Source organism: Drosophila sulfurigaster, chromosome 3 (genome assembly GCF_023558435.1).
Source record: "Drosophila sulfurigaster albostrigata strain 15112-1811.04 chromosome 3, ASM2355843v2, whole genome shotgun sequence".
Taxonomy (NCBI): Eukaryota; Metazoa; Arthropoda; class Insecta; order Diptera; family Drosophilidae; genus Drosophila; species Drosophila sulfurigaster.
Window position 1 is genome coordinate 47,945,287 of NC_084883.1, and position 16,127 is coordinate 47,961,413.

General features: G+C 38.6%; 2 protein-coding genes across 2 annotated transcripts; both read right to left on the reverse strand.

Annotated features, from left to right (window-relative positions):
* Window positions 1–509: 509 nt before the first annotated feature.
* Window positions 510–9,152, reverse strand: LOC133845866 (venom serine protease Bi-VSP-like). Its single transcript, XM_062280486.1, has 6 exons — window positions 8,956–9,152; window positions 6,632–6,786; window positions 6,376–6,568; window positions 5,963–6,314; window positions 1,122–1,197; window positions 510–1,058 (listed from the first exon to the last, which is right to left on the reverse strand). Exons 1-6 carry the CDS (start codon window positions 9,053–9,055, stop codon window positions 528–530), a joined length of 1,407 nt encoding a protein of 468 aa, XP_062136470.1. The 5' UTR covers window positions 9,056–9,152; the 3' UTR covers window positions 510–527.
* Window positions 9,153–10,450: 1,298 nt separating this feature from the next.
* Window positions 10,451–15,124, reverse strand: LOC133845863 (venom serine protease Bi-VSP-like). Its single transcript, XM_062280483.1, has 8 exons — window positions 14,905–15,124; window positions 13,785–13,954; window positions 13,621–13,729; window positions 12,923–13,101; window positions 12,667–12,859; window positions 12,254–12,605; window positions 11,132–11,207; window positions 10,451–11,065 (listed from the first exon to the last, which is right to left on the reverse strand). The coding sequence occupies exons 1-8, from the start codon at window positions 15,002–15,004 to the stop codon at window positions 10,535–10,537; spliced, it is 1,710 nt and encodes a 569-aa protein (XP_062136467.1). The 5' UTR covers window positions 15,005–15,124; the 3' UTR covers window positions 10,451–10,534.
* Between the last annotated feature and the right edge of the window lie 1,003 nt (window positions 15,125–16,127).

Below are 16,127 nucleotides of genomic sequence, written 5' to 3' on the forward strand. Positions count from 1 at the left end.
TCTGTAGAAATTACTTACATACTGTTACACTGTCAAGTTAACGAACTTTACTCAAGAGAGTTAACATACTCGTAGTAAATTGCTCTCTCAATCTTTTACGACAGCTTTTATATGAGAGAGTGTATTGTAATCAAACAACTTTATCACCCGTTCCGGTTTTATGAAAAATACACTAGAAAAATAGTTTTATAAATACTTTAAGCTCACGATTTTAGTAAAATATTTTCAGCATTAACAAGTTAATATATATTAAATGCTAGCCAGATTGAACGTCATCATCACATAGCTTACATATGTAGCTATTGGCGCTATCAAACTGATCCTCAGTAAAACTACGATTCAATAAATTTCTCGGCAAAAGACATTTTCCCAAACGGGCACCTGCAGCTCATTAAAGATATTGGAAGATTGGAGCCAAGACAAAGACGAACACAGTTTATGTAAATACTAGAAAGGCGCTTTAGTATAATTATTATTAACATAAATTCAAACTTAAGCTACTGCATATAGATTACACAAACGAACTTTCACGGCATCTCCCGCACCTTATCGTTTATCCAGTCCATGAAGTACTGTGTGCTCGTATAGACTCCGGGTATATTTGGCCTGGCACAACCATAACCATAGGCAACAATTCCAATCAGATAGAATCTGATTTCACCATTATCTAATTGCTCGGAGGTCATTAGCGGACCACCTGAGTCCCCTTGGCAAGCGTCTTGGCCGCCTGCTAAAATTCCAGCACAAAGTACGGCTTTATCGAATTGATTCAAGCTAAAGCTTAGATTCAATGCTTTATAACTGCTTTGGCACACTGAATTCTCCAGGACGGGTATCGTTAGCTGACGCAATATCTTTGCACTTCTTCCAGACTCTTGAGTATTACCCCAGCCAATGACAATGGGGTTTGTATCCACATAAGACTTGGCACGCAAGCTGAGAGAATTGGGCAAACAAATGGGCTTCATTATATTTGTAAAATCCACGTTCCGTTCCAAGTAAAGCATCGCTATATCGCTGCGACCGTCTGTCTTATTGTAATTGGAATGGGACACCTTCTGTTAAGAGGAAGAAACCCTTAATTAGAAGGAAAGTAAATAAAGTGGAGGAGTGAGGAATACCTTGACTATGTTGATGTCCATGTGCGTAGTGTCAGTGTTGGTAGAAAGATCGTGCTCTCCGAGGCGCACAAACGACCTAAAATAAAATGCATAAAACTAAACTCATCAAAAATCGCAAACTTTATAAAATTAAATTACAAGACTTTTTGCTTTGCCTTATATTTATTGATTACTATATACTTATATTTAAAACTAAAAAGATGATCGGGAGATGAAAGCGGCAAAGACTCTGCAGTGACGGCGGACGAAGCTGACGAAACTTATTGAGGGGAGAGTGTGTCTCCTGGAGATGTACTCCCGTAATATCGATACTCGCGTGAGTTATCGAGTTTTGTTGATCACGAGAACTGAAAGGGGTTGCCACAGTACCCCCCTCCTAGAGTTCCAGTTGGGAAAGATACTTTGCTGGGAATCTGATTTGTCGTCCTGATCTTGACACTTTCTCGAGTGTCTGAGCAGTTGGCGCTGTCGTCTGCTCCTGTGTTGGAGGCGGTACGTCTTTGAAGATGTAAGCTGGTTTAAGTCGATCGATGGAAACCTTGTTTTCCTTTGTGTGGCCCTTGAGTGTAAAATATTTGTCGTGTTTTGTTACCACTTCGAAAGGACCCTCGTAGTTTGCTTCCAACGGGGTTTTCACTCGATCCACTCGAACGAAGACGTGGGTACAATGGTTTAGGTCCGGGTGGACAAATTCTTGCGGTGTATGATGGTGCACTGGCTTAGTGGTTGGCAGTTGAGACATGGTTTTGAAGAGCCTCGGTGAACTCGGACTCAGTGTGTTTTGTGTGCTCGGTGCAAAATCCGCCTGGCACCCGTAGTGTGGTGCCATAAACCATTTCCGCAGGGCTCAGCCCGATGTCGCTTTTGATTGTTGTGCGTAGGCCGAGTAGGATTAGATGCAGGAACTACTCCAGTTGATTGGATCGACGCATTTTAAAGCAGCTTTTAACGTTCTGTGCCAGCGTTCGATCATACCATTGGCTTGTGGGTGGTACGCCGTCGTCCGCAGGTGCTTAAAACCACAAATTTTGGAAAGCTCTTGGAATAATGTAGACTCGAATTGTCGACCCAGATCGGTTGTGATGTGAAGAGGAATACCGTACTGAGCGAACCAGCCCGATATCAGTGCGTTGGCTACAGATTTTGCTTGATGTCTACTAAAGGAATTGCTGCGGGCCATCGTGAGAATCGATCGATACACGTGAGGCAGTATCGGTATCCGTTCGATGAAGGCAGCGGGCCGACTATGTCGATATTTATGTGTTCGAAACGGGTGTCGCTGGCGGTGTACTCTCCTAGTGGCGATTTGGTGTGACGTTGGATTTTGGCCTTCTGGCACGGGATACAAGAGCGTACGATTTTAGCGACATCCTTCGCCATGCGGGGCCAAACGTAGTGTTTTCCGACCAACTTGTTTGTTGCCTTAACTCCCGGATGGCTCAGCGAATGTAGGGCCTCAACCACGGTTTGGCGTAGGCATTTGGGCACAAACGGACGTGTATGGTTATTGGCGACGTGGCAGTACAATTGTTTGTTTGAGCCTGCAAGAGACAATTTTGTTAGTGAGATGGGTTTTTCGGCGTCAGACTTGAGTAGCGATTGTAGTTCCGCATCGTTTTCCTGTTCCAGTGCCATCTCGTCGAAGTTTATGTGTTTGATGGCATCGATGCGTGAGAGAAGATCAGCCACGTTGTTTTCTTCTCCAGAGATGTGCCGGATATCGGTGCTGAATTGGCTGATAAAATCCAGTTGCCGAGCGCGTCGAGGTGATGCTTTCTCGCTGTTTTGACTGAAGGCGTACATAAGCGGCTTGTGGTCGGTGAAAATAACGAAATTCCTGCCCTCCAGTGCGTACTTGAAGTGCAAAACGGCCTGATAGATGGCAGTCAGTTCTCTATCGTAGGTGCTGTACTTCTTTTGCGTCGATGTGAATTTCCTGGAGAAGAATCCCAGTGGTTGTGTCTGCCCGTTGATGACCTGATGTACTACGGCTCCCATAGCGTCGTCGGACGCGTCGGTGGTTAGAGTTAATTGTGAGTTTGGTGCCATGTAATTCAACAACGTAGCGTTTGCAAGCTCGTTCTTGCAGGCGGTGAATGCGTAGTCGGCTTCTGTAGACCAAAGTATCGGGGTTTTGTCGTTCTTTTATTGCCTTGGATCAGCGTCTGGAGTATGTGCTGGTTCTCGGCTGCTCGTGGGATAAACGGCCTATAGAAATTAATCATACCCAGAAACTTTTTTAGGTCTTTAGCGATAAGCGGTTTTTTAAAATGCCGTATGGCTTCCACTTTGGCTTCGGATGGTTTTAAGCCGTGCTGGCTGATGTCGTGTCCCAGGAATGTAAGTTGTGTCTTACCGAATTGGCACTTCTCAAAGTTTACGGTGAGATGTGCCTTCCGAAGGCGGTCGAGGATTGTGCGGAGGTGCGTCTCGTGCTGCGCCTCGGATTCTGAAGCGATCAAAATGTCGTCGATGTAAGCAAAAACGAAGTCGAGGCCTTGTATGACGTTGTTTATGTGACGTTGAAAAGTTTGCGCTGCGTTGCGCAGACCGAACGTCATGAACAAGAATTCGAATAGCCCAAAAGGCGTGATAATTGCTGTTTTGGGAATATCTTGTGGTTCGACAGGAATCTGGTGATATGCTTTTTGCAGGTCGATTTTCGAAAATATCTTCTTACCGTATAAGATGCTCGTTACATCCAGTATGTACGGAATAGGATATCGATCCGGCACGGTTACGTTGTTCAGTGCTCGGTAGTCGCCGCACGGACGCCACTCTCCATTTGCTTTCTTTACCAGGTGCAAAGGGCTGGACCAGTTGCTATTTGAGGGACGGCATATTCCTTTCTCGATGAGGTAGGAGAACTCGGATTGTGCAGCTTTGAGTTTGTCGGGCGCTAGTCGTCGGGCGCGGGCGTGAGTAGGCGGCCCGTTGGTCGAGATGAAGTGCGTTACTTCGGATGTTGCTGGCAGCCGGTTCGAGTTGATCGTTGCGAGATCGCGATATTCGTGAAGCAATGTAGCGTATTGGTTACTCGTGTCGTAGGATAAAACCGCGTTGATTTTACGTTGGGGCGCGTGACATTTTGATTCCAGCAGCGTAGCCCGATCGATGAGTTTGCGTCGTTTCATATCAACGAGTAAGTCAAAATGTTGAAGAAAGTCGGATCCGATGATAGCGCAGTTGACGTCAGCTATCACGAAAGTCCACACGAAGTTTCGTCGCAATCCCAGTGACAATGCTATGCGTTTTTCTCCATAGGTTTGTATTTTCGTGCCATTGGCGGCGAAAAGAAGCTTTGGAGTGAGCATAGTTTTGCGTTTTGCAGGGTGGCATCACTGAAATGTCGGCGCCGGTATCGATGAGAAACTGTGTTTTGGAGAAATTGTCGTTGATGGCGAGGCGGGCAATTGTGTTGTGGTCTTCTTCGAATTTGTCCGCCGAATCCGAAGATTGATTTAGTTTTTTGGTTCGGATGCAAAAGAGCATGGTTGGCGACATTTCTTGGCGGCGTTACCAAATTTGCTGTGGTACCAACACATGTCTCCAGCTATGACGCTGTTGCGATCCGTTCGCAAGCTGTTCTTGCGAGAAAGGTTTCTGGAGAGCGCGTTGATTTGTTGTTCGATGCGGTCTAGACGATCGTCGGAAACGGCGCTGCTGGTTGGCGCCGACTTGGCGTCGATGGTGCGTACCTGATGAAAATCACCGACTTCCATCACTTTATCTGCCAACTTAGCTAAGTTTGCTAGGCTGGCGTCCGATGCTTGCAAGATCGCTTGCACTTGTGTTGGTAAGCGCTGCAGCCACAGTGCTTTCAGAAAAGATTCTTGAACTTTGTTTGCGGCTAGTGCGTTTAACTCGTTGAGCAGTTGCGTGGGGCGCTTGTCACCAAGGTCGGTCTCCGATATTAACTTCTGGATTTTCTTTTGTTCGCTTTCGCAGAAGCGTTCCAGGATGCACGATTTCAAATTTTCGTACTTGCCTGTGCGTGGTTGGTTGACGATGGCGTCGGCAATTCGGGCCAACACCGGTGCTTCGATTGACGCTAGGATTGTGTTAAATTTCGTTTCGTCCGAGGTTATTCCCGCCAGAACGAATTGGGCTTCGATTTGCGATAGCCATAATTCTGGGTGTTCGGGCCAAAACGGCGGTATTTTCACAGCTACACGGTTGATAACTGCGTCAACACCGTGAGTAACGGTATCGTGAAAAACCTCGGCGTCGTCTTGTGGGGCGTCGTTGTTTGCCATTGTAAGCACCAGTACTCGTGTGTATATAGTGATCACGTCGGGGTCACCAATTTGCTTTGCCTTATATTTATTGATTACTATATACTTATATTTAAAACTAAAAAGATGATCGGGAGATGAAAGCGGCAAAGACTCTGCAGTGACGGCGGACGAAGCTGACGAAACTTATTGAGGGGAGAGTGTGTCTCCTGGAGATGTACTCCCGTAATATCGATACTCGCGTGAGTTATCGAGTTTTGTTGATCACGAGAACTGAAAGGGGTTGCCACAACTTTATGAATAACGACAAAAATAAATTATATTTAAACTTTAATGCTTCCAATGGCTCTCATTAAAAATTTCATTAAAAAAATATATGTATATATTATATATAAAAAATTTGGACACAAATTTACAAAACAAAATTTTTCTTTGTTGCCGCTCCAATGGTATGTTTTATACCTTAATGTACTTTGTGGTATATTTTAGTATTTATTGGTATGGCAGATTGGAAGTGATTCGTTTTTGGTGTTTTTTTACATATAGTATAGTATAACACTCGTATATTATGCTGATACTGAACAACTTAAGACTAGCTCAACTTACAGATCGTGCTTTATGCAATGAGCTGCTGTCACCACATGTCTGGCCGTAATCAAAGTTCCGCCACATTTGAATTTCGAAAGGGAAATATCACCATATCCTAGCAGTGCGATCCATGGATAAGCACCTTTCATTGCCTCATCGCCGCCCACGATTCTCCTGTAACTGACCAAGTTTGGTTCACCACAACCCTCATTTTCAGTGGGCAAGCGACGTGGACCTGGCTCTGTGGGACAACAGACATTTTGGCCGACGTTGTCACAAAGTGAATTCGAAGCTTTTATAAATTTGACGAGTTCAGGATCGTTTCCCTTCTCCCTTAGCTGATTCAATATGGACGGACATCTCTTGATGTCTGCATAATAAAAATGAAAAGATGTTTGGTATTCATGGCTAAAATCTAACAATCAACCAACCGATGCATTCGCCATACACTCCGGGTACCAATAGACAACTGTTTGATCGAAGATCCACAAGCGATGAGATTGATGTGGTTGACGTTGGTTCCGGTGTTGTGGTTGTTAAAGTCGTTTCTGGTATTGGAGTTATGGTTGTGGTTATTGTTGTACTTGTTGAAGGAGGGTCACTTAATGGTGATATACAACATACCTAAAGAAGAGAACACGAAATATTTACCAAATCAATGATATTTCTTATAGATTAATACCTTACAATTGGTTCCCTGTTGACTTCGCGAGTACCACAACTGATGCGCAATTCAAGCAAGTTCCCTTCAACTATAATTTTCTCCTGGTTGCAATCAGAGAGCCGCACACAAGTCCCTTCTAAGAATTCTGGCGTTATGCACCGCTCTCCACGTTGGGTACCTGAAGAATACAAACGGGCGATGAAAATTAAAGAAAAACTACTTATGGAAATAAGTATTTACCTTAAAAAAGTAATAGGTAATGGTCTAATTTCTTCTTAGGCGAGACTCATCAACACACTATTAAACAAGTAAGAAAGCTACAGTCGAGTGTACTCGACTGTGAGATACCCGCTACCCATTTTGAATAAAATAAATATATTTTGCGGTATTTTCTCAAAATATACCAAATATACTGCAAAATCCTAAAAATAATACCAAATGGTATATTTGGTATATCGGCATAGTACCGCATTCAAAATATACCATAGACGGCTCAATATACCAGATTGTCAGCCAAAGCAACTAAGACCCCTAGTAAGTAGGCGTTTTTGCACATACAAAAGTATTTCTTTAATAACTTCGACAATTTTTTATCTGATCGCAACCAAATTTTCAGAAATCATAACTACTATAGTAGTTATTATATATACCAAAATTCGGAACTCTAGCTTTAAAATTACGCTTGTTATTCGATTTTTTTGATTTGCGGGGGCGGAAGTGGGCGTGGCAAAAAATTGAAACAAACTTGATCTGCGTGCAAACATAACAAATGCTGTCGAAAAAAAATTATAGCTCTATCTCTTATAGTCTCTGAGATCTAGGTGTTCATACGGACGGACGGACAGACACACAGACGGACAGACGGACAGACAGACAGACGGACATGGCTATATCGTCTCGGCTGTTGACGCTGATCAAGAATATATATAGAGATGCCTCGTTCTACCTGTTACATACATTTCCTGCCGGCACAAAGTTATAATACCCTTCTACCCTATGGGTAGCGGGTGTAAAAATCAGTAAGAAAGCTACGATCATGTGTGCTCGACTGTGAGATACCCGTTACCCATTTTCAATGAAATCAAAACAGTGCGGAATTATTTTTAAAATATATCAAATTAATATTCTTAAAATATATTATACGTTAGATTTGATATATTGATTTAGTAATGCATTTAAAATATATCAGATTGGCAGACAAAGCAACTAAGTATTGATTATTGTAGTCCATTTTGCCCATTCAAATGTATTTCTAATATAACTTCCACAATTTTTATCTGATCGCAACCAAATACTATACTTATTATAGTAAATTATTACTGTAAATCAATAGTTATTATTGTATGTACCAAAAATCGCTACTCTAGCTTAGGCTAGTTATTCGATTTTTGTTGATTTCGCGGTGGAAGTGGTCGTGGCAAACAGAAAACAGAACTTTATCTGAGGGCAATCATAACAAATGCTGTCAACGAAAATTATATATCTATCTTTAATAGTCGTTTTATACGGACCACCGTTTTATACGGACACACAGACCCTTACTAATATTTATTACTCGTATATTCTAAAATATTTTCAAGATATAGTACATGCGTACATCCTAGAGTCTTTTCCTTTTTATCTGGTTCAGTCAGATTTGTCACTATGCAAAAAGAGAAGCACTGCTGTCGACTTTGAGAATCTGTACAATATTATATAAACTTGATATGATAATAGAAACAAACCTGTTGCACATACATATGCATTTAAATGAAATAAAAAACTAGGAAAAGTCAAGTTTCTTTCACAATGAGGTGTTATTGGAAATGATTATAAGATTATACTATATAAATTATTGCAAGTGCTTTTGATGGTCAGCCATTCAGGCGAACGAATCGATTGACAACTATTGTCCCGACTTGTACATCGGATCTTGTATGTCATATATACTTGAATTAAGCAAATAGAAATATTAAACCAGAAAATCTCTGTACAAAATAAATTGGTATTTTGAGTAATTAAAGTCTTAAATGATTTAGACTACATATCCCAAATAAATATTAATTAAACATTATTATAAGTCCATTTAGTATTTTCATTTTGTAGCTCCAAAGACATTTAGTATTTGACAACTGAAAACAGCATAACATAGTAAACTTTTTTTTTTGTAGTTGCCAATCCCTGTGCTCCGGATTTTCACAATTTATACTCGTATATTTATTCGCTTGTAAACTGCACTGAAAACATGTTCACTTATCTATGACGGAATGAAAGAATAAATCATTTTCCTGCACTTAATCCGGTTGATAATTAAATTATGTTAATTAATAAATAAAGATTAGGTTGTAAGTTGATTGCCGTTTAATACTGGTATTTTCCAATGGTTCAACCAACACGCCCAAAGTGGGCGTGACAATACAGATAATTGTCATCGATAACACAATCACTTCAAATGATATAATCTTCATTTTAGAATCACTTTTCCTTATATAATATATTTTATCTGATTATGACGTTATTAAAATTGCACTTTTAATTTCAATAACAAGACCAACGCCGATCAAATGCACACGATATACTCACTCGATTGATGCTAGAACGGGGCTTTATATTAAGTCGATGGAGAACTACGTTGAATCGAGTAGTTCCCAATGGGAAAATTATCGGTAAATTGTGTGAGAGCGCCATTGAGAGAACTTTGCATGAAACTACAATAAATCGTATACATATGTATGTATAATATTTTATTTCATAGTAATTAATATTATCAAGCTAAGGCGTACCAAAGTTAATACCCAAAACATTTGGATTAAGTTGCAGGTTATAAGTTGACTTAAAGCCAAATTATCTAGGATATAAATCATCTAATTTAATTTAAGCACAATCAAAATGATAATAAATGGGTTTAACATTTCATGGGGATAAATTGGTTCAAATTATTTGATTAAAATATCAGATCTATCAAGATTAGAACGATTGATAGATAGATTAGAAAACCTCAATCAGCACAAATGTAATTGTAATAGTAATTTTAAGTCAATTGATTAATTCTGAGTGAAATTAAAAAAAATCCCCAGCGAGTGTGATTACTCCGAAAATGACAATCTCACATTCTCTATATTCCTATATTATATTATTTGACAGGTTTTATTTCTGTAGAAATTACTTACATACTGTTACACTGTCGAGTTAACGAACTTTACTTAAGAGAGTTAACATACTCGTAGTAAAATGTTCTCTCAATCTTTTACGACAACTTGTACTTTTATATGAGTGAGTGTATTGTCATCAAACCACTTTATCACCCGTTCCGGTTTTATGAAAAATACACTAGAAAAATAGTTTTATGAATACTTTAATACTCACGATTTAAGTAAAATATTTACAGCATAACAAGTTAATATATATTAAATGCTAGCCAGGTTGAACGTCATCATCACATAGCTTACATAGCTATCCGTTGGAATATTTTTTATATGTTTGTGGAATATTAATTTGATATATTTTAAAATTAATACCGCAATATTTAGCTCTTATTCAAAATGAGTGGCGGGTAGCTTTCTTACCATACTTGTCTGTAGCTAAGGCTGTCTATTTTCAAAACTTTTCAAGAAACTTTAAGGCCTTTGAGTTAGGGATTACATTACGTTCAGTTCAGCGATAATAAACAAAAGGCTAAAATGGTTTTAAATTATATTACGGACATTGAACTGACGTAATAATATGCTAGTTACACACCGGGGGAAATTCAATAACTTTCTCGGCAAACGACATTTTCCCAAACGGGTATCTGCAGCTCATTTAAGATATTGGCAGAGTGGAGCCAAAACAAAGAGGAACACAGTTTATGTAAATATTAGAAATGCGCTTCAGTATAATTATTATTTACATCAATTCAAACTTAAGCTTCTACATATAGATTACACAAACGAACTTTCAGTCCTAGTTCACGGCATCTCCCGCACCTTATCGTTGATCCAGTCCATGAAGTACTGTGTGCTCGTATAGACTCCGGGTATGTTTGGCCTGGCACAACCATAACCATAGGCAACAGTTCCAATCAGATAGAATCTTATTTCACCATTATCTAATTGTTCGGAGGTCATTAGCTGACCACCTGAGTCCCCTTGGCAAGAGTCTTCGCCACCAGCTAAAGTGCCAGCACATAGAATGGCTTTATCGAATTGATTCAAGCTAAAGCTTAAATTCCATGCTTTATAACTGTTTTGACACACTGAATTTTCCAGGACGGGTATCGTTAGCTGACGCAATATCTTTGCACTTCTTCCAGACTCTTGAGTATTACCCCAGCCAATGACAATGGGGTTTGTATCCACATAAGACTTGGCACGCAAGCTGGGAGAGTTGGGCAAACAAATGGGCTTCATTATATTTGTAAACTCCAAATTGCGTTCCAAGTAGAGCATCGCTATATCGCTGCGACCGTCTGTCTTATTGTAATTGGAATGGGACACCTTCTGTTAAGAGGAAGAGAACTTAATTAGAAGGAAAGTAAATAAAGTGGAGGAGTGAAGAGTACTTACCTTGACTATGTTGATGTCCATGTGCTTAGTGTCAGTGTCGGTAGAAAGATCGTGCTCTCCGAGGCGCACAAACGACCTAAAATAAAATAAATAAAATTACTCATCAAAAATCACAAGCTTTATAAAAGAGTTTTAAACCTAATGTACTATGTGGTATATTTTAGTATTTATTGGTATGGCAGATTGGAAGAGATTCGTGGTTGGTGTTTTTATACCCGCTACCCATAGGGTAGAAGGGTATTATAACTTTGTGCCGGCAGGAAATGTATGTAACAAGTAGAACGAGGCATCTCGGACCCTATAAAGTATATATATTCTTGATCAGCGTCAACAGCCGAGACGATATAGCCATGTCCGTCTGTCCGTCTGTGTGTCTGTCCGTCTGTGGTTCTGTCCGTCTGTCCGTATGAACACCTAGATCTCAGAGACTATAAGAGATAGAGCTATAATTTTTTTGCGACAGCATTTGTTATGTTTGCACGCAGATCAAGTTTGTTTCAAATTTTTGCCACGCCCACTTCCGCCCCCGCAAATCAAAAAAATCGAATAACAAGCGTAATTTTAAAGCTAGAGTTGCGAATTTTGGCACATACTATAATTACTATAGTAGTTATGATTCCTTGCGATCAGATAAACATTGTGGAAGTTATCAAAGAAATACTTTTGTATGGGCAAAAACGCCTACTTACTAGGGGTCTGAGTTGCTTTGGCCGACAATCTGGTATATTGTGCCGTCTATGGTATATTTTGAATGGTGTGCTGTATTGATATACCAAACATACCCTTTGGTATATTTTTAGTATTTTTTTAGTATTTTCGGAATATTTTGAAAATAATACCGCAATATTTTGCCCTTATTAAAAATGGGTAGCGGGTATCTCACAGTCGAGCACACTCGACTGTAACTTTCTTACTTGTTTACATGTAGTATAGTATATACTATACTAATGTAATAGTATATTGTCGCACCAACTTTTGTATTTTTGTATATTTTTTAACGTTAATACCACTTTCGAACTGTTGAACCTTTAACTTTCTCACTAGTTTTGTAATACCTAATGAACTTCTTAAACACTCGTATATTATGCTGATACTGAACAATTTAAGACTAGTTCAACTTACAGATCATCCTTTATGCAATGAGCTGCTGTCACCACATGTCTGGCCGTAATCAATGATCCGCCACATTTGAAGGTCGAAAGGGAACTATTACCATACCCTAGCAGCGCGATCCATGGATAAGCACCTTTCATTGCCTCATCGCCGCCCACGATTTTCCTAAAACTGACCAAGTTTGGTTCACCACAACCCTCTTTTTCAGTGGGCAAGCGACGTGGAGCTGGCTCTGTGGGACAACACACATTTTGGCCGACGTTGTCGCAAAGAGAATTTGAAGCTTTTATAAATTTGACTAGTACAGGATCGTTTCCCTTAGCCTTTAGCTGATTAAATATGGAGGGACATCTCTTGATGTCTGCAAAATAAAAATCAAAAGATGTTTGGTATTTATGGCATAAATATAACAATTAACCAACCGATGCATTCGCCATACACTCCGGGTACCAATAGACAACTGTTTGATCGAAGATCCACAAGCGATGATATTGATGTGGTTGACGTTGGTTCCGGTGTTGTGGTTGTTAAAGTCGTTACTGGTATTGGAGTTATGGCTGTGATTGTTGTTGTACTTGTTGAAGGAGGCTCACTTAATGGTGTTATACAACACACCTAAAGAAGAGAACACGAAATATTTACCAAATCAATGATATTTTTTATAGATTAATCCCTTACAATTGGTTCCCCGTTGACACTCCGCGATCCACAATTGCGGTGCAAGAAGAGCACATATTGTGTGACTGCGCGATCGGTTCTAAAATTGTAGACTTCTGTCACCTGGGGGCACTCGCTGAGCGCCACACAAGCATCCCAACAGTATTCGGGCGTGAAGGACTGCTGTCGACTTTGGGAATCTGTGTAATATAAATCTCCTAACTTAAGATGATAATATTAACATTTAAAAAGTAACAAGTAATGGTCTAATTTCTTCATAGGTGGAAAAGAAAATAATAAAAAAAAGATTCCAGCTGGTTTTAATACGGAAAGACACGAATATAGTAATAGAAAAAGAAAATTACGTATCAAATACTATCTGAAGAACGCAACCAATTTTCAAGAAATATTTTTTTAATTCTGATAATATATTGAGATTACTAATATCAAATAGCTCTAAATATTTAATAACCCTGACTAATATTTATTGTATCTCAAGGTATTTACAAGATACATGCCTACATCTTAGTGTCTTTTTCTATTTATTTATCTGAATCGAAATTTGCTTAACTTTCCTATTACGTAGATTTTTTTTGCAGAAGTGTGTTATAACATTGTGTCACTATACAGAAGGAAAAATCTTCTTCAGGGTTCACAGCCTAGCCTAGGTAAATCTTAGAGACAATAATAGCTAGAAATATGAATTTTGATGACAGTACTTCTGTGTGTCCTTGGTGTTGTTGAAATCTGTGATAGTATTAAGTTTGTTATATCTGGAGTTGGGGTTGGATATATCTGGGACTTCGACGGGGATCTCGTACAACAGACCTAAAGAAGAGTACGCGAATCAGTAAATTATATATGTGATTTTTTAATCCCTTACAATTGGATCCCCGTTGACACTCTGCGATCCACAATTGCGGTGCAAGAAGCGCACATATTGTGTGACTGCGCGATCGGTTCTAAAATTGTAGTCTTCTGTCGCCTGGGGGCACTCGCTGAGCGCCACACAAGCACCCCAACAGTATTCGGGCGTGATTCGACTTTGGGAATCTGTGTAATATAAATCGTCTAACTTGAGATGATAATAAGAACAACGATTTTTTTAACTTACATACATACATATGTATTTAAATGAAATAAGAAACAAGTTTCTTCTACAATGAGATGTAGCTACTTACAATTATGATAATAAGATTGTATAAATGATTACAGTCGCTTTCTAACTTGTCTATAAACCGGTGGCATTTTATATATTTATTGGCTAACAAGCAGCACTGCAAATATTCTCACTTATCTATGACGAATCGAAAAAAAACAAGTAAGAAAGTTACAGTAGAGTGTGCTCGACTGTGAGATACACGCGACCCATTTTTAATAAGGGCAAAATATTGCGGTATTATTTTCAAAATATACCACAATAATATGCCATAAAAATACTTTAAAAAATACTAAACGTACTCCTGTAGTACTACTACATTCAAGATATACTATAGACTGCAAAATATACCAGATTATCATCCAAAGCATATAAGACGCCTAGTAAGTAGGCGTTTTTGCCCATACAAAAGTATTTCTTTAATAACTTCGACAATTTTTTATATGATTATACAATAATAATATAGATATTATTGTACATACCAAAATTCGTAACTGTAGATTTAAAATTAAGCTTGTTATTCAATTTTTGTCGATTTGCGGGGGCGGAAGTGGGCGTGGAAAAAATTTAAACAAACTTCATCTGCGTGTAAACATAAAAAATGTTGTCGAAAAAATCTATGTATCTCTAGTGTTTCATACGGACAGACAGACATGGCTAGATCGTCTCGAGTATCGATGCTGTTCAAGAATATATGTATATATATATAATTTATAGGCTCGGAGATGCCTCCACAAAGTTTTATTACCCTTCTACCCTATGGGTAGCGGGTGTAATCATTTTTAATCCGGTTGATGACTAAACAAAGATGAGTTGTAAGCTGATTTCCGTTTAATACTGGTACCTTCAAATCGTCCTAATCGTCCTAAGAACCCCAAAGCGGGCGTGGCAATAGAGATAATTGTCATTGATAACACAATCACTTCAAATGATCTAATCTTCATTTTTGAATCTCTCTTACTTATAAAGTATAAACACTAATAGAACTGCAATCTCTGAATCTATATTGATTATGACGTTATTAAACTTGCACTTTTTTTTTAACAAGACCGACACCGATCAAATGCACACGATATACTCACTCGATTGATGCTAGAACGGGGCTTTATATTAAGTCGATGGAGAACTACGTTGAATCGAGTAGTTCCCAATGGGAAAATTATTGGTAAATTGTGTGAGAGCGCCATTGAGAGAACTTTGCATGAAACTACAATAAATCGTATACATATGTATGTATAATATTTTATTTCATATCAATTAATATTATCAAGCTAAAGCGTACCAAAGTTAATACCCAAAACATTTGGATTAAGTTGCAGGTTATAAGTTGACTTAAAGCCAAATTATCTAGGATATAAATCATCTAATTTAATTTAAGCACAATCAAAATGATAATAAATGGGTTTAACATTTCATGGGGATAAATTGGTTCAAATTATTTGATTAAAATATCAGATCTATCAAGATTAGAACGATTGATAGATAGATTAGAAAACCTCAATCAGCACAAATGTAATTGTAATAGTAATTTTAAGTCAATTGATTAATTCTGAGTGAAATTAAAATAATCCCCAGCGAGTGTGATTACTCCGAAAATGACAATCTTACATTCTCTATATTCCTATATTATATTATTTGACAGGTTTTATTTCTGTAGAAATTACTTACATACTGTTACACTGTCGAGTTAACGAACTTTACTCAAGAGAGTTAACATACTCGTAGTAAATTTTTCTCTCAATCTTTTACGACAACTTGTACTTTTATATGAGTGAGTGAGTAATCAAACAACAATCATCCGTTCCGGTTTTATGAAAAATAGAAAAATAAATTCTCAGCACAACAAGTTAATATGTATTAAATTCCACCCATGTTGAACGTCATCATTACCTAGCTTACATATTGATATATTAATATATTTCTTTATTTGTTTTTTATACCCGCTACCCATAGGGTAGAAGGGTATTATAACTTTTTGCCGGCAAGAAAAGTATGTAACAGGTAGAAGGAGGCATCTCCGACCCTATAAAGTATATATATTCTTGATCAGCGTCAACAGCCGAGACG